A 17,897-nucleotide genomic window follows, 5' to 3' on the forward strand; every position below is an offset into this window, starting at 1 on the left:
GACTCATTTTGCTGTGCAAGTTGGTATTGTCCTGCTGATGTACACGGCGAGAGTAACATGTTTAAAAGTAGCATTGATTTTTTTTCCAGACAGTTAATTAGCCAAATGATAAATAATGTGCTGGATATGATATACCTGTGTGGAGAGAGTGTTTGTATGTTGCAGGGACCTCTAGGAGGGATGCAGTGCACACTCCCCACCACGGCTGGCTTTTTCTCCGTTCGTCGCAGTAGAGTGTGACAGTGGAACTAGTCTAATTACTCATTCATTTCTATCCAATCCTTCCACCTGAACCTCAGGGCAGTTGATGGGCAAGCTCCCCAAACCACAAACTGACTTGGGAAAAAGTTGGGAATATATCACTTAGGTCTTCTGACTTTTTGAAATCAATCACTCGCCTACCTCCCCAAACCTCTTTCAATAGGAGCAGCAGATTAAAGGAGGTAGGACTATGGAGCTTGCAGTAGCCCTTGGAAAAACTATAACTCCCAGGAGCTATGGTGGCCTTCTCTGCTGCTGTATTAGCAGTGAACAAAAAAATGGTTCTTTAATTTTTTTTATTGTAGCTGGGGGTACTGCCCCATCTGCTCCCATCACAACATGGAGTGGGCACCTCCTGATGTCATTTTTATTGTGCATACACAATGATTTGTGCTCATGGTGGTGTTAAATAAATGAATGTTTATTATTACGGCCAAATAGCCAACATACTAAAACCAGAATTTTTGCATAGTTCTTTACAAAAGTGATATACACAATCAGTGCTCTCTGTGCCTGCAAAAGGTTTAGGTTTGGACATACCGCTTCATTCCCAACCAGTGCCATTTCCCATAGCTTCCTTCTGAAATCCTGTAACTTTTTGTCCCACCAAAGTTCTGGGTTGTTTCCCCACCCTATTGCCCAATTTACTTGTGCAAGAGTGCCCCCTCCAGATGGCAATAATGCAGCACATAATAACCAATGCAGCGGAGGGGGCAGTGCAGTGTAAATCCACCACTAATGTGCCATTATTGTGTCAATGGCAGGACCACCCTTCCAAACTGGTGCTTTTTTGCAAGTGTATTCTGCAACACCAAAAGGGGACATGTACACACACACCCAGACCGTTTTTGGGATGAAAAACTTTATCAGTGACTGGGGAAAATTTGTAGATTGTTTGAAATGTCATTGTACACACATAAGTTCATTAGGAGGATTAATTTAAACCAAACAGTTCAAAGAAAATTTGAAGGAGTAATTAATAATTAGAAAGACGAAGAAAATGCAGTGTTAGGAATTAAAATAAGAAACCACAAAAGGGGTGAGGGGAAACAGAATATTTTTGTGTATTGTAATACTGGATTTCTATTGATGTAAAATATTTTTAAGAAAAACTGAAAATAAAATTTATTTATTTATTTTTTAAAAAGAAACATTTGTGGGATGAAAAGTTACAGCATTTCAGAAAGAAGCTACGAGCCCAACACATTGCAGAATACACCTGCAAAAAACACCACTGACTTGAAGGGGCTCCAAGACTAATTTATGGAAGGAAGAGGGCCGATGAATGAGAAGAAGTGAGGTGGTTGGATAGGTAAACTAGGAATTTTAATCTGAGCCAGAGAAGAATTGGGAGTATGTAAAACTTGCTTCTGTGAGCCAGGTCTCCTTTTTGTGTCCCTGAAGCTTGTAACTGAGTCTACGCTCAGAGAACTCCAAGAAAATATCTGATATGTAAAGATATGCTAAACCATAACACCAAAAAGTGCAGTCCTACTTAGTCTCAGTGGACGAAGAGTGTCAACTAAGTAGTAGTTATCAATTTGATAATTTATCACTTTTGGGGGAACAGAAATACTTTTTTTACCACTGCTCATACACCACTTTTCTTGCAGCTAACATAAGGCTTATTCACATATTATCCCTAATACAAGTACAAACTGTCTCTAAACATATACAAATATTTGTGGGTGTACCCTTGTTGATTTGCACAGCTAAGCTGTTGTGCACACAGACTTTATGGTCATTGAATGTTACATGTGAATATTGGTGTACAAAGTCAACTCTTTGCATACACAGGTACACATTTTGCACAGCACAGTTGAACACCCTATATGGTTGCACTTTTACCAAAAAGTCAATCTAGGGCCATGTAGATGATGGGTTATTCAGAGTCAATGTGTAACTGTAGTAAACCTGAACACACAAGGAACAAAGTTGCATTACCGAAGGTGTGTTCTTTTTCAGGATTACCAGGCCGACAGTGGGATGGTGCTGTCTTCAGAAGAACGGAAGCGTTTTACATGGACAGGCAGCAAACAAAAGCAAACTTTCTTTGGGTATGTGATTTCAACGACTATTCAGGATGCAACGAGACACAAAGTGGGGACATTTGCTAGGAATCTAATTGAATCTGTCACTTAAAGGGGGTGTTAACCCTGTTCCTGTGAGCCATTTTCCTGAGAAAGACCACTCTCCATTCATCTGCTGTTTGGCCTATAGGTATCAGATATCATATGGGTATATCTTGTTCTATGGGGTGGTTTTTATGGGCAGGTGGAAGATTGCAAAAGGGGGGAAATTTACACCTCCTCCCACAGCACTGGTCAGTTTGGTTCCTGACTTGTGTTTGAGTTAGCAATATACAAAAAACGACCACATTATAGAGCTGGGGGCAGGGTGTGGATTTTGTTCTTAGTGCCCCTTCCCTTTCATGACTCAGCGTAATATAATCAGGATACTAAAATGGCAACATGACAATGGAGGGATGCAAGAGCGTCATTTTTGTTCCTGCCCTCCGCCATGTTGTGTTAGCCGCCTTCCTCTGCCTAGCTCCTGTTTAGGGAATAAGGGCTTGTCCATGAAAAGGCTGTATTAACAGGAATTATTCTAAGCAGTGAATAGACAGTAAGGAAGTTGGTCAGACTTGCTTAAAAGGGAAAAATAGAAAAGACTGTGTCTTGTTTTGGGCATGAGAAATCCTAAATGCAGTTTCCAAACAAGTTCATGCTCTATAGCATTGGTGAGGATAGTGGAAACATATTAATGATACATAATTTTAATCTAACACACGTCTGCTTTTGCTTGTAGCCTCCTCTCTGGCAGCCGAAGCAAGGAGTCTGTCCTTTGTGACATCGCAAAGCCAAAGGTTTACAGTTCCAGCTGCGGCCACATCAGCGATGTGACTCTGCCATTTACCCGCGGCAGCACAGGCTGGGAAGGGAAGCAGACGCAGGGCTTCTCTCCTCCCAGCTATAACTCGGTGGTTCGCTATTCCACTCCTCCAGTGTAGCAAGGAAGGACTTTGAACTACTCAAAGCAGCTGCTCCTCCACTGAGCTGCATCTCTTCACTATCACCATTTAAAATACTGAACGCTCCTTCCTGCTACTCACTGACCCAACAGCACCCCTGTAGAGTACAGACTATTTCTGGGCTGTGGCACTAGCTTCCACCCAACGGCAGGAACCCAGTAACTATTCAAATGTGTGAGGGGAACAGCAGGGAGGGAGCCTGTGCACTGTATTTCTCTCACTTCCTAAGTACAGATCCTTACACTGGTCTCGGGCAATGCTATGGGAGGATGGTGAAACTGACCAGGCTAGAAGCTGCTTCTGGTCTACTTAGTTGCTGTATTTTTTGCTCTATAAGACTCACTTTTTCCCTCCTAAAAAGTAAGGGGAAATGTGTCTGCGTCTTATGGAGCAAATGCAGGCTGCACAGCTATCCCAGAAGCCAGAGCAGCAAGAGGGATTGCTGCTTTCACTGCACAGCAATCCCTCCTGCTGTTCTGGCTTCTGAGATTCAGAATATTTTTTTTCTTGTTTTCCTCCTCCAAAAACTAGGTGCGTCTTGTGGTCTGGTGTGTCTTATAGAGCGAAAAATACAGTATATGCTTAAGGGAGATTGCACTTTTATTTAACCCACAGAGTTTTGTAGATACATACCAATTTTGCTCTTGTGCTGCTGTGGAATTATTTCAGCTTTTGAAGGAGTGTGTTAAGTAGAAACAGTTCAAGCAGATGTAACGGGGACACAATGAATACATCGGGGGCAAGGGTAGCTCTGCAATACCTTATTAAACATTTCAAAACCATACAGAGGGTGTTGGAGCCTCAGCTCCCTGCATAGCTCTTTACCTTGTAGCTTGCTGAAGCAACATATACACTGCACAAAGTAAATATGCACAATAAACACAGGTAGAATTCAGGTTTTCTTGAGGCAATACTGGGGACACCCTGGCACAGCATCTTAGTATTTTCCATGAGAGAACACACAGTTCTCTATGTATCTATTACTATAGCCTGCTTTTATACTCCCATCTGCAAGTGACAGCAGAGGCACATAGCATCAGGCCAACCTGCTGTAGCTAATCAGCAATAAAACCTGCACCCAGCTGCAGCTTTGCACTGTCTGAAATACCTGTTGAATCTTGTGCTGCTGCTATTGCAACTATTGAATTTATTTAGTGATAAGAGTGTGCTGCTAGGTTCATTTTGCCAAGGGGCAGGTAGTTATGGTAGAGAACCATTGCCTTGGTTGACCAGTAAGCTACCATGATAGCTGTTCTATAAAAGCAGCTGATGTTGGTCCTGCTGTTCCAACTTGGTTATGCCTAAACTTGATTCATTGGTTTCAATGACAATTTGTCACAATTAACCTGAGCTGGATCAAGGCCAATAGAGTGAAGAGTGTTTGGGTGCTGGAGAATTTTAGAACACTCAGTTTCTAAAGCTGTAAGTCTGTAACCTTTGTGCTCTTTCATCAGATGGAACATCAGCCAACTATTCAGCCATGACTCTATTATTAAAGCCAATGGATCTATAAAGAGCTGAGGAGTGAAACTCCTGGGTTTATTTTCATGTAGGGCATTAGTAGTTGTAAAAACAAATATTTTTTATATTCAAATCTAATGCTTTTAATGAACCTTTTTAAAAAAACTGGAATTTAAAAAGCAATCTTTAACTGGATGTAAATATCTCCTACTTGTGCCTTAACTTTTACCGTCTATTTTTACATATGCTTCCTAAGTTTCACAATAAAATTTATTTCCAAGCTCCATTTGAGAGATTATTGGTTTGCTTGTGTTCATAATAGTTCCATAATGTTGCAGAAGTGTCTCACTGAATTGGTCGGTTTTGGCTTGAAGCAGCAATTTCAAGTAGCCAAAGTATTTGTCAAGGCCTGTCAGAAGTTCAACCTTATTTCAAGGGGATGAATTCAAGCTAAGTCACTGGTAGTGTGATAAAGAGATGCTTCTTCATTCTGTGGATCATTGGGCCCTTCTAAAGGTGAGTTTTTTCTCCATGGTCTATATGCAGTTGCATGCACAGAATTCTGTACTTGCCCAAGGCATTGTTTGAATTCAAAGCTGTCAGCAGCAAAGATGTGCTTGCCATCATGTGTAGCTGTAGAAAGGAGTTGAAGACAAACCTTATCCTCTGGCACATGGGCCAGTATGATGTGCAAGCATGCTTTTGCAACCCACATGCTCACAAAGGTCTTGACCATGCCTTGATATATATATATATATATATACACATATACACACACATACATACATACACACACACATACACAGTTAATAGTTCAAATCAATAAAAAATGGAAAACTACATAAAACTCATGCGTAATTTTCCAAGAAGTAAATTGCCAAATGTATCTTAATCTGATATGGGAGCTCAAGCAAAAGTGGAAGTTATTTAAAAAGCATTTTTCAGAGGGTTCGGACTACTTCAGCATCTGGAGTTGGTTTGATAACGAACAGGCCAATTCTACCATTTGCCTATCAGCAAGAAATGCACATCACTGTTCTCTTAAGGCTGTATACTATATCTGAACACCAGATAAACAATGCTTGCAAGCTAAACACTGTTCCACAAACCCTGCAGTAGAGTGGGGTGGAGTAAAATATGAAGAAAACAACTCCATAAAATAGTTTAAGTCAACTACACAAGAAGTGGCACACAATACCCACACCTTTGCATGCTCCAAAGAAGGCTATGTTATTTATGGTATTCTTTATTAAAAATACTGCTGTACACATGAAAAGAATGAAAAACAAGATTAAAAGGTAACACAGAGTGGGATCATGACATCAGAATGTAACACTGGTGCTTTTTAGGGGAAGCTGTTCACGTCTAAAACTTTACTGGAACAAGGGAAAATTAGAAGGAAAAGAAAGACATTATGTACCCCGAATAAAGTATTTACAGTGTAGCAAAAACAAAAACCCAAACAAGCAACCTAAGAACAGGTAAGAAAATTAAAATGGACTAACATCACATGATTTCAAAAGGTTGTCCTTTCTGTGCTTTCAGCTGTAAAGATAGGAAGGTCAGAATCATTTCCCCGCATGAAAAAAGTATGCCTTGTTTAAGAAAAACATTGCTGCGCTGTTTTAGGGATTACATACATAACTCTTCCAATGAATGGAACATGCTAGTTTCTGGACAGCCTTCTAAATGGAATTATATTGGAGTAGAAGGGCTCTCCCCAAAAAAACACCAAAGCAGAAAATTCCAAAACACAGACCAAATAAAAACAAACAATATTCCACATTGTTCTATGCATTACCCAACAGCAGAAATTTCTTGGGTGGCGTTTACTTATGGAAACTTATTGGCTCTCTGCTCTCTCTTTCAAAATTATTATTATTATTTTAACCTTAAACCAAGTCCTGAGATTACTGGGGCTAAAGCAATGTACACTTACAGAATGAGACAAATAAGCAAAATGCAGCTTGCTGTTTCAGAGGTGGGCATGTTGGTACAGCAAGGATGAGACTGAAGGCCCTGCATTACAAACACCCCCCTCCCCCTTGCTTTTGCTTTTCCCAAAATATTGGTCCACAAAATAATCCGTCAAAGGTTCCCAGTTCCCGCAACTGAAGAGATGATCCCTTTCATTTTCAAAGAAAACAACAGTGGGGAAAAGAAAAGAAAAAGCCTCAGCCCGCATATAAATTAAGCATTCAATATTTCTCCTAGAATACAAGTACTACTTTTTGTACAAAAGAATTACAATATGATTTTTCAAAAACATATAAAAAGACAGCTGCTCTTCCTCATATACATGAGCAATGATAAAAGACTGGTTGCCAGGTTCGTATCTCAAAGTCCCTGTTCCTTTGGACATTAAAAAAAAGAACAACAGCGTGGCAACTGTTCTCTTCTCAATATTAAACATTATGCTCCGTTTAAATTTTTCCCCAGATAAAACAACTGATTTTATTTATGCTACCAAACCGCAGGCTCTGCAATTTCTCATTTGGAGGCGCAACAGTTGTCCCTAGTCTTCCACAGCCTTCCTTCTGAAGAGCACTGCTTTCCTTGAGGCAAATCTAAAGGAGTGTCATCATTAAAGCTTATAAAACTGGACAGAATTATTAAAAATTCACCTGAAATTACAAATATTGAGAATTAATAAAATGGGTGCCAGTAACATCAGTTGCAAGTGCTTTGAGTCTGTCCTGACACCTTTGGGAGAGAGTTTCCACATTGTCTTCATGGTGAGCACCCAGTGCTATTAAAACATTCAGTGCTGGGAAAAGGATGCAGATATACAGTCTTCACTACTGCTTTAAGAAAGGGGGGAAATTATACGTATTTGGCAGTCTTCAGTATCAAAGTGTAGGTGTTCCACTACAAATTCCCTTGAATACCCAAGCTTGCGGACAAATGCAGGTCCAATATCAGAAAGTTAATTGCGGGGAAAGAAATCCCAGGCTTGAAGACTGAATATTCATGTGTTGAGTATTATCAAAAGTAATATTACTTTGGGCTAAGCAGTGACTGCAAAGGCACAGCAGACCACCATTCTTCCAGAATCAGGCTATAAAACTTCAAAAGCTCTTGATGCCAGACAACTGCTGTGTGTAGTTAATCTTCCAAACAGTGTCTTTGTATCTGTATCCAGTGTAAAGTACCATAATAAAGCTGTGGTTCAAAGAACAAAACTTTATACAAAAAAGGATACCATAAGTAAATTAAATGAATAAACTCCCGAATCCTCAGGTCTGTAACACAATTCCTTTTAAAAATTCTATTAAAAATTGCATAAATGTGAATGCATCTGACTAGCAGTAAAATATACAAACAGGTATTTTATTTAAAAGGCGCTGGTTGTGTTTAGAGCAACTGGGATATGCTCTCAAAGTTACAGATCTCAAAATGGTGCTGCTTTGCTTAGACAAAGCTTCAGCCAAATAAAAGGGGATTTTACATGTGAGATTTCTATAATACCCAACTTGATTTTTTTCTTCCTTTTTTAAAAAAATATGCATCTTCTGGTTTTGATTGGTGAACCTAACAGTGGGTGGCATAAGACACGGTTTTACAGAGGTTACAAGCTACACTGTAAATTTACAGAACACAATTTCTATGAAATTATTCACCTGGTCCTTTATAGTATTCTGGGGTGCAAATAATATCAAAACAAATAAATTCCGCAGTATATTCAGTGGCAAAAAATAAAATAAAAATCCCAGAAATGTCCTTGCAAAGAGATTCCCTTAGTAAGTATCCAATGTGGCAAAACATCAGAGATCAGAAAAGTCTTTAAAAAATTAAAATTAGTGCATATACGAGTGGAAAAAATAAAAGCAGGAACATCATACTCCTGATGCGTTCCTTATTTTAAAATAAATTCTTCACAGATAAAGCCTCCAATGGCAGCCAGAGCTCAAGGGTAAGCAAAAACATTCTTCCCTTCAAGTAACAGTGTACCTGACTGAAGTGCAACATCTCCTGCTGTTTTGTTTCCCAAAATGTGAAATGAGATGACGACAATCAGCTGTAGTGCAATTTGCTATTAGTTATGTTCTTCAGCAACGTCCTGCATGCTTTCAGCAAGTACTACAACTGGCCGTTCGCGGCTGCAATCAGTTCTTGAAAAGTATTTTCAAAGCAGCGTTTTAGGTCACTATACGTCACCACAAGTACACTCTTCTCATCTCTGGAAATGAGGCTTATTTTTTCTGGCACACCAGCATCTAGCTGAAATCAAAGGGCAGAAAACTTCCATTAGTAGGACTTGAGACCATATTTACAAAACGAATGGTTTTGGCTGGGATCTTGGGGTGTGCTCATGTGGTGGGAGCATCCTGAATATAGAGTTCTGCCTGCAACTCCGATCAACGTCTCCTTGCAGCCTCGGGTGCCCACTAAAAATCTGCTCCAGGAGGCTGGGAACCCCTCTGAGGCAGCACAAGAAGGAATGTGGTGGGGTCAGGGGTGGGCAGCTCAATAAAAATATCGACCCAGGATGTGACAGCTGCGAAAAGGGTAAATTAGGGCTTGCTAGGGAAGGGATTGAAATTAAAGCTGCCCATGTCATAATGCCATTATCCAGATCTATGGAATACCTGCAATTTCAATGATGTGTAATAATGGTCACCACACCTCAGAAAGTATACTGTGGACCTGGGAAAGGTGCAGAAAAGGGCAACCAAAACCATCAAAGGGCTGGAGCAACTCCCCTATGAGGCAAGATTGCACTATTTGGAGCTTTTTATTGGTGGGGGGGGGGGAGTAAGTAAGGAGGGGTTATGATAAGAGCTGTATAAAATTATGTGTGTGAGTGGGGAATGGATAGAGATGTTTTTCTCCCCCTCATAATACTAGATCCCAGGGCCATCCAATGAAAAGTTTCAGGACAAAAGAAAAGTACTTTGTCACACAGTGCACAGTTAAAACTATAGGATTTGCTGAAAGGACCTTCAAAATCGTTCAGCATGTAGTAGTTTTCCATATGCAGGATTACACGACAAGTGGGAATAGTCAAACAGGCAATCATTCATAAACTACACAACACAACACAACAAATAGCTTTAGGGCAAGAGGACTGGGAAAAGATAGGGATTGGTCTAGTCTACGTGCATTAGGCATTTTGTTCCTTAAAGTCTAAACTGAACGTAGAGATCCCTATCAGCTTCTGAATTTAATAGTAAGAGGTTACCCGCTTTGAACTAGGCACAACAATAGAATTTTCACTGAATATGTACAAGAGAGGCCAGGGTTCAGATGTAAAGCTAAACCACAATTTAGCACAGGCACCCCCAAACTCGGCCAAACTCCAGATGTTTTGGGACTACAACTCCCATCATCCCTAGCTAACAGGACCAGTGGTCAGGGATGATGGGAGTTGCAGTCCCAAAACATCTGGAAGGCCAAGTTTGGGGATGCATGGTTTAGCACCACAACAGGGGAAAGCCTGGTTTACCTCTGAGCTCATGCTCCCCTTTCCTCCTTTCTCCTCCTCCAGTGCAGCCACCAAACTGGAATAATTTGCTTTTTAAGCTGAGCACAGTTTGTCACATCTGACAAAAACAAACCAGTAGGTTTAAACGATGTTTTTTATGGAAACAATTCGTGGTCAGAAACCATGGTTTGATCCTAGCATATTTCAATAAACCACAGTTTAAACTACAAACCATTTGTCCTTGACAGATGTAGAGCCAATTAGTTTTAAAACACAGATGAAGAGGGGAGCAGGCAAGTCCAAGATTCCCTGCAATGCATCACTGTACCACAAAGCTAGGGTTTAGTGTCATATCTGAGCCAGGCCCGTGTGTCTCACATGCAAACATTGCTTCTGATGCAGCCAATGAAGCACTCATCTGCACCACTGACACCTAGGGCATTTTAACAGCGCCACCATGCACACCGTGTGAACTCACCTGCACACACAGCTGAAGACCAATTTGAGAACCATATCTGCTTTAAGACAACTTGCTTGCAGCCCAATTAAAAATAACAGGAGGAGGAAAGACAGACTAGTTACATAGTTTATCTGCAATAAACGTAAAATACAGTCACTCATTTACCTTGTTAAGACAAGAGATAATGTGACTGAGGTCTATCCAAGGAGTGCCCGTTTCTGTCACCTGATGAAAAAGATGATCCCTAAACAGCTTCAGGAGGTATCTGTCTCCAGTTTCTGACCATGTTGGGTCCTTCTGAAATCTATTGTAAAACAGAGCGTTTTGTGTTTCTTAGTACAAGTTCATAAACATCTCAGACTAAGCGTTTTCTGAAGAAGTTTCTACTTTTAGCAAGTTATTCCCCCCACAAGGAGGAATGTGTGATGCACCCTTCAGTCCAGAGTTTAAAATTAAAAACAAACTTTTCATGGTGCTACAAGCATCTTAAGCAACTATGCTGCACATCTCTTTCCTGATATCATAATTTAGCTGATTTTGAAAACCAGGTTAATAAGGTTTTTAAGCGGGGGGCAGGGGGAATCCCTACCAGTTCCTAATGCTCTGGATGAAACAATCTATTGCTTAGGGTTACATTTGGCATCATTAGTCATTGAGGTCAGACTTACAGTGTCCAGGAGAATGCAATCTCTACAATTATCAATTACTGTTCCCAGTCTCCAGAGTTGGCACTGTAGCAACTGTATGCACTTGGAGAGTATTTGCTGCTGTTGGGAGAAAAAACTGAAATACCTTCCCAAGAATGCACCAATAGTTTGGAGTTTTAAAATCGTTTGAAATCTTGCAACTTATGAAACATCACCTTGCACTAATAATTCTCTATCTTCAGACAAGCCTCAAACCAGGATCTATTATCCAACTGAAAAGTGAGTGGTAAACACATATTCACATACAAAGAAGTTCTGGACAGTGTGCTACCAAACTGACCAAAGTAACCTAGCCCATCTTTCAGAGGCTTCTATACTTTGCAAGTCCATCATCATGCGCGAACATTCAAGACCCTTTGTGGTGCCTCTTTATAACACACTGATGCAGAAAATGCTGAATTCCTTACTCTGGCCTCTCATTGATTGTTCCCAATTTTGCAAGAAGCCGAAATAATCTTCCATTCTGAACTTCCTAAATGACAAGAGAAAAATAAAAGCTTGACAATCACTATTTATATTTTGCTCTTCTATTAAAAGTATAAATTATAATCAAATAACCATATAGTTAGATCGGGGGGGGGGGGGGGAATAAAACTTACATTTCACTGAAAGCAATGGGACTTAAATAATGTCTGTCATGTTGATTTTAATGAGAACTTAGTTCAACTTAAGTCTTTGCACTCCATACAAAATGGAGAGACCTCCATATCTATTTTTAATCTTAAAAAAGACTATTCAGGAAATCACACATTGCTTGATAATCACAGGATAACAGAGGAGGACTAGTATACTTTCATATACTACCACATCTTTATGTTCTAAGTAGTAGGTTTGCCTTCATTTTTCAGAAGGCTGGATCACTGTACTGGGCAGCGATTTCCATCATGCCTCCAAGATCCATTTTGAGCTCCAATCAGTGCTGTTATTTGAAGACCACTACAGGGCAAGGTGCCCTTCGGCAGGCAGTGTTAGAAACTGAGATATGAAAGCTAGGAGCTAAATGGCACCTTAAACCCAGGTTATGGGCACAACAATGGAATGTCTAGGCGTGCTTTTTCATAATAACAATACGAAGCTGAAAATGAATGAACTGCAGCTAAAATATTATGTTCACTTTTCACATGGTCTAGTCCTTCCCCTGCCCACCCCCTAATATTCTTAAGAGGGTCTCTTCTCTAGTCTTAAGCAAGTAGCTGGAAGTGGGAAGGCAGGAAAAGGTCTTCCTTTCCTTCCACTCTGCAGTTTGAACCTAAATCTTAGGCACAGTACTGTATCCAAAGCTCAGAAACTGCTCATGCTAATGAAATTCCCTATCTCAAAATGCGTCTAGAAAAATGGGAGTTTCAAACACTGCCAGCCAGTTAGCAGCTTAGGTGAGATACCTTGCATCTCACCATTGACTTTCTAAAATGGGCAGAAGTTAATAGCTTTACCATTCCACTAAATAGGATTATTAGCCAATGAGGTATGTGAATATGTATGGATCTACCGTATTTTTCGCACCATAGGACGCACCGGACAATAGGACGCACCTTGTTTTAGAGGGGGGAGAACAAGGGAAAAAAATTATTCCGCTCTCTGCCCAGCACCCCTTCAGCAAAGCGGCAGGAAGTGCTGCGCAGAGAGTGGGAGAATTTTCCCCCTCTTGTTTTCCCGCTCTAAAACAAGGTGCCGTTCAGGCGCCTACCTTGGAAGCCTGGAGAGCTAGAGGGGTCAGTGTGCACCGACCCCTCTCGCTCTCCAGGCTTCAGGTTCCATTCGACCTGCTCTTTGGGGCTGGCGGGGGGAAGCCCACCACCAGCCCCAAAGAGGTCAGGGAGCAGCAGAAAGGCGCAGCGGAGAGGCTGCTGCCATAGTCACGCGTCACTTCTCCAGCTGGGAGAGGGTCACGGGGCTATGGCTTCTTTAGCCCCGCACGCGCTCTCCCGGCTGGAGAGGTGACGCGCTGCTATGGAGGCTCCTGCCATAGCCGCACATTACCTCTCCAGCCGGGAGATGGCCGCGGGGCTATGGTGTCTTCGCTCCATAGGACGCACACACATTTCCCCTTCATTTTTGAAGGGGAAAAAGTGCGTCCTATAGAGCGAAAAATATGGTAAGTGAAATTTGTGGAGACTCTGAGGCTGGAAAACCACTGATCTGTAACACAGTATCTTCCCAAATGCCTTATCATTTAAACAGCAATGGGGGGGGGGGGCAGATGGGTACATCACCCTATGGCAAGATGGCAGGTCTCAATCGTACTACATTTACAGACTTTGGGAACCTGTTGGCAATATCAGCTTCCCTAAGAAAATAGAGATGAATGTGCACTATCTTTGCATTTACCTTTGCAAGGTCTTCTTCTATTACATCATTTCTCATTTGGGCAGCATCCAACTGAGTATAGAATCTTGCACCAATCATAGGCATGATATCATTTACACTTCGAAGCCTGTTTTGGTCAGTCAGCAAATACCTAACAAGGCAGTTTTTAAAAGTTACTTTAAAAACAGGACTAAAGAAATAAGTTTCTTTTAAAAGAGGTTCCATCTGTGAAAGCTAATTTTATTAATCTATAAAAGAGAAAATATGGCACAAAGCTCTACTTCATATACAGAACGTTTAACACCACTATAGCTATGTGAAAGACAGTAGCACCATTAGGAGGTGACATTCGAGGCTCTATTTATGTGACTGGCTGATGATGTACTGCAAAGTTGTTTTCCATTTTTCCTTTTATCCTGCTCTTCTTCCAAGAACTTCAGGCAGCACACCTGGTTCCAAAGTTTTATCCTCACAACAATATTGTAAGGCAGATTAGGTTGTGACTGCCTCATGGCAGAATGGGAATTTGAACTCCGATATAATGCAACTTTTACTATACTAGTATAATGCATAAGGAGCTAACAACAAATATATCAGGATCTGAAAAACGCTTAAGTTCAAGGTTAAGGACAATAATAATTATTTTTTAAGTTCATGCTAATTTCAGTACAAGTCAACAGCAACTCAAGAGATTCGGCTACACAACGTTCCTAATTAGGAGGGTAAATTAATTTTGTTCCTACACCTTCCCCACTCACCGCCATCCCTCTATATCTGAACAGTCATACAGAAATCCTTCCACATAGGTGCCGTACTAAGGTCAAACTAATCACGGAAGAGAGGATCTTGTGCACACACATTCAATGTAGGAACATCCCATGAACCGCCACTCCCAATTTTACAATGTGCATGAAAAAACCGTAAGCAAATTGTCACTGGCAAGTTTTAACCTAGTTTAAAAATAAGTTGATTTCAAAGTAACTTACAAAATAAGATTCTTCAAATCAGAGGAATAGTTGATTGTCACCAGTTCCATTGCTTTCTGCAAATTCTCCCTCTGAATTCCTGCCAGAGAATTGCAAGCCAAAGACAACACCACCTTCCCAAGGGAGATCAAGTCTGCTTGCTAAAGAAAAGTGAACAAATAAGTCTAACCAAGGTCAGTAGAATATCATTAGCTTTCCTAGCATTGAAAAAAAAAGATAAGAATACCTTAGATGGGACCAATTTAACATAATGCTCAAAACTGAAAAAATTATCACAAACCACTTCATCACATTGTTTCTTTTAAGAAATATGATGCCATATAGTCAAGTTCAGCTCCACTTAAAACTCTCTCCTTTACCAAATTTGCATAACTATGGAGGGGGAGGGGAGAGAGGAAGAAAATTCATTTTTTCTGTTCTGATACTTTTTTCTTTGCTGTGCTGTGCAAAGCTAGAGGGCTTTGTTTGGTGCCGACAGCCAGCCCTGAATCTGCGCATTTAAATAGTTTTTTAAGAAGAGGAGGCCTTTGGAGAATGAGAACCATGGCGTTTTCTCTTTCTTTCCACCCAAAACTGTACAGTGCAAGGCAGGGACACCTCAGGACATGTGTCCCTCCCCACAAACGTTATTCCCCTTTTAGAACACTTACTATCAGCTACTAGAGCTGTGAGCAGGTCAATTCACTATTCTCCATCAATCTCAACATCCAGTTTCCTTTCTCCCTCCCTCTCCCTTAACTTACACTTCAAGCAACTATACATAGCTTGGAAAACTAAATATTCTTTTCAGATATTTTTTTTAAAATAAATTTACAAATATATGCATTGCAAAAGCATATAGCAGCACTTCAAATTTCAAGTCTTAAAACAATTGGCTAATTGAATGCAGTACTTCACAGGAACAATTGGCCCTATTTTCCTAAAGTTGATGTCAAAAGTACGTATGCCTACCTACACAGCCCTCCCACTTTTCTGCCAACAGGTGAAGAGAATCCTTTCCAAACAAAGGTGAACATGTAAAACAGTTGTAAACTTAACAATATATATTGTGCTTTACCGGCTGGACTGAGGTGTTTTTCATTTAGTGGAAAGTTAAGAACAAAGAAGAAAAAAAAACTTGGTTTTATGGCAAACTTGCATGCTCTCCATTCCATCTGGAAGAAGTTAGTATGATTGTTGTTGACAAAGCTAAGGTGTTTCTTTAGTTTTGAGAATCAGCTAGTCTTCCTCCCACCTCCCATTATTGGTTGTTGTTGAAGAGGGTTTTAGAAAGGATGAGACATTTCTTTTAATTTATGCACAATATACCCAAGTTTGATATCACTGATTCAAATGTATTCCTCACTTTGCTCTAATCTGTTTTCCACGCACTCTCTATCTTAAATTGTAAGTTCATTATAGAGGCAGGGACTTCCAAAACTTTGCAAAGCACTGCTTTGTTGTTGTTTAGTCGTTTAGTCGTGTCCGACTCTTCGTGACCCCATGGACCAGAGCACGCCAGGCACTCCTGTCTTCCACTGCCTCCCGCAGTTTGGTCAGACTCATGTTTGTAGCTTCGAGAACGCTGTCGAACCATCTCGTCCTCTGTCGTCCCCTTTTTCTTGTGCCCTCAATCTTTCCCAACATCAGAGCATTGCTAGTGCTGCATAAATTGTAATGGCAACTAATGAACGGCAGTCCTTGCCTATATGCAAAGGCAATTTTTTTATGTTTTAATGCTACCAGTAGAGGAGGCTGTTTTAATAAAGTTCATCCAGTTGCACTTCTCAAAGAAAGCAAACGTACAGAGTAAAGAAAAACATGTCAACACCAAATGTTCTTAAGGGGAAAAGCAAGATAAAAATAATGCAATCATTGATGAATATTCACTAACCAAATAACATGAAGTAAAGGGGACAATATTGTGATCTTACCTGATACTGGGCCATGAGGGCCAGGGGATTGTTTTGGCTGTTATCAAATGTTAGCACATCAAAGACTCCAACGCAGTTCACTCGCAACCTTGACGGGAGAAGGATTATACAGGAGAAGAGAATTATAAAACTCCTTAGTCTGCTTGTTAGACTTGCTCTGCGACTTCTTTAGTTACATCAGCAAAGTTTTGCTAACGAACTGGAATTAATACCAATTGTTTATCAATCTGTGAGGGTAGAATGAGGGTGCACTGACTCTGTGCACACTCCAAATTATGAGGAAAATTGGGATGATGCAGGAAAGGTTCTCAGAGCATTGCCAAGGTGTCTTGAGTCGGATAAGAGACTCCCTAAATTTCTGAGTGTGTTCATGGGGGATCTTTCATTCTGATGAACAGGTGTAGCTTTGAATCACGGGTGATTTATTTTCTGGGGGCCCTCCAATCAGAGTGATAAGGGGGTAGGATGTGGAAGTAAACATGGACCGTCATTCTCAGTGTTTTGACTGTGAGAATAAACGTGCAAGTGGCAAAGCTGGACTATCTGGGTGGCCTTCTTTCCAAATTATTTTTTTTTCTAACAAACAAAAATCATAGCTCTCTCCTTTTTAAATTTTATTTCACAGAACATACTTTTAGGAAGGGGCAAGGACAGCGAGAAAAAACCAGCTACAACCAGACAAGACTTATCCAGTATTTTAAAATGAATGTAAAATCACCTAGCACGATAGCCTCTGGCTTTGTTCAATTGAACTTTGACAGGTTTCATGACTACAGTTTTCACAAACTAGGGGAATAGCGCCATTTCTATTTTCTCACTCCAAAACAAGCTTGCCCTTGGGGAGAAGCTCTGCATCTATGTTCCCGAAATTTAGCTGGCTTCACCACCTTGGAGTATCAACAATGCAATGGTAAAACGTGTTTCATGTTACCTTGTTTTTCCAGTTACCAGAATCTTGGTGGGGTCCATTACCCGACAGGCCAATCCTGCTGTATGAATGGTCCGCAATGCAGAGCTGAGCTGCACAATGTAGGCCCAAATCAGGGATTCTGGTAACAACCCTGCATGTTGCCGTGGCAAAGGTCCATCATGCTGACCTATCAGAAGAATGGGAGAAAATGAATGAAATCTACAACTTTCAGCTGTATAAGTGTTTGGATAATGAATACAAAAGTTCTTTCAAAATGCTAGTTGATTAAAATCATTATCTGCTTTATTTCAAAGCAACTGGCAATTGTAAGAACAACCCATCCAACCCAATTACAACTGCCGTTTTGTTTTACTTTTAATTGTACTAAAAGTAAGACAGACTGTATAAAGATGGAAATTTATTGAGCAGCTACAAT

General features: G+C 40.5%; 2 protein-coding genes across 9 annotated transcripts in view; one reads left to right on the plus strand and one right to left on the minus strand.

Annotated features, from left to right (window-relative positions):
- The window catches only part of FLT1 (fms related receptor tyrosine kinase 1), a 147,014-nt gene extending 143,411 nt beyond the window's left edge, over nucleotides 1-3,603 (plus strand). For all 7 annotated transcript variants that reach the window (XM_083736108.1, XM_083736105.1, XM_083736110.1 and 4 more), the window contains 2 exons: nucleotides 2,227-2,318; nucleotides 3,070-3,603. In XM_083736108.1, coding sequence (XP_083592234.1) covers nucleotides 2,227-2,318; nucleotides 3,070-3,271 — 294 coding nt within the window. In that variant the 3' untranslated portion in view covers nucleotides 3,272-3,603. The remainder of the gene's footprint in view (nucleotides 1-2,226; nucleotides 2,319-3,069) is intronic.
- Nucleotides 3,604-5,983: 2,380 nt separating this feature from the next.
- The window catches only part of PAN3 (poly(A) specific ribonuclease subunit PAN3), a 58,127-nt gene continuing 46,213 nt past the window's right edge, over nucleotides 5,984-17,897 (minus strand). For both annotated transcript variants that reach the window (XM_083736385.1, XM_083736386.1), the window contains 7 exons: nucleotides 17,483-17,648; nucleotides 16,552-16,639; nucleotides 14,639-14,778; nucleotides 13,674-13,803; nucleotides 11,753-11,817; nucleotides 10,804-10,942; nucleotides 5,984-8,974 (listed from right to left, as the gene is read on the minus strand). In XM_083736385.1, coding sequence (XP_083592511.1) covers nucleotides 8,834-8,974; nucleotides 10,804-10,942; nucleotides 11,753-11,817; nucleotides 13,674-13,803; nucleotides 14,639-14,778; nucleotides 16,552-16,639; nucleotides 17,483-17,648 — 869 coding nt within the window. In that variant the 3' untranslated portion in view covers nucleotides 5,984-8,833. The remainder of the gene's footprint in view (nucleotides 8,975-10,803; nucleotides 10,943-11,752; nucleotides 11,818-13,673; nucleotides 13,804-14,638; nucleotides 14,779-16,551; nucleotides 16,640-17,482; nucleotides 17,649-17,897) is intronic.

Source organism: Podarcis gaigeae (genome assembly GCF_964106915.1).
Source record: "Podarcis gaigeae genome assembly, chromosome: 4".
Classification (NCBI taxonomy): Eukaryota; Metazoa; Chordata; class Lepidosauria; order Squamata; family Lacertidae; genus Podarcis; species Podarcis gaigeae.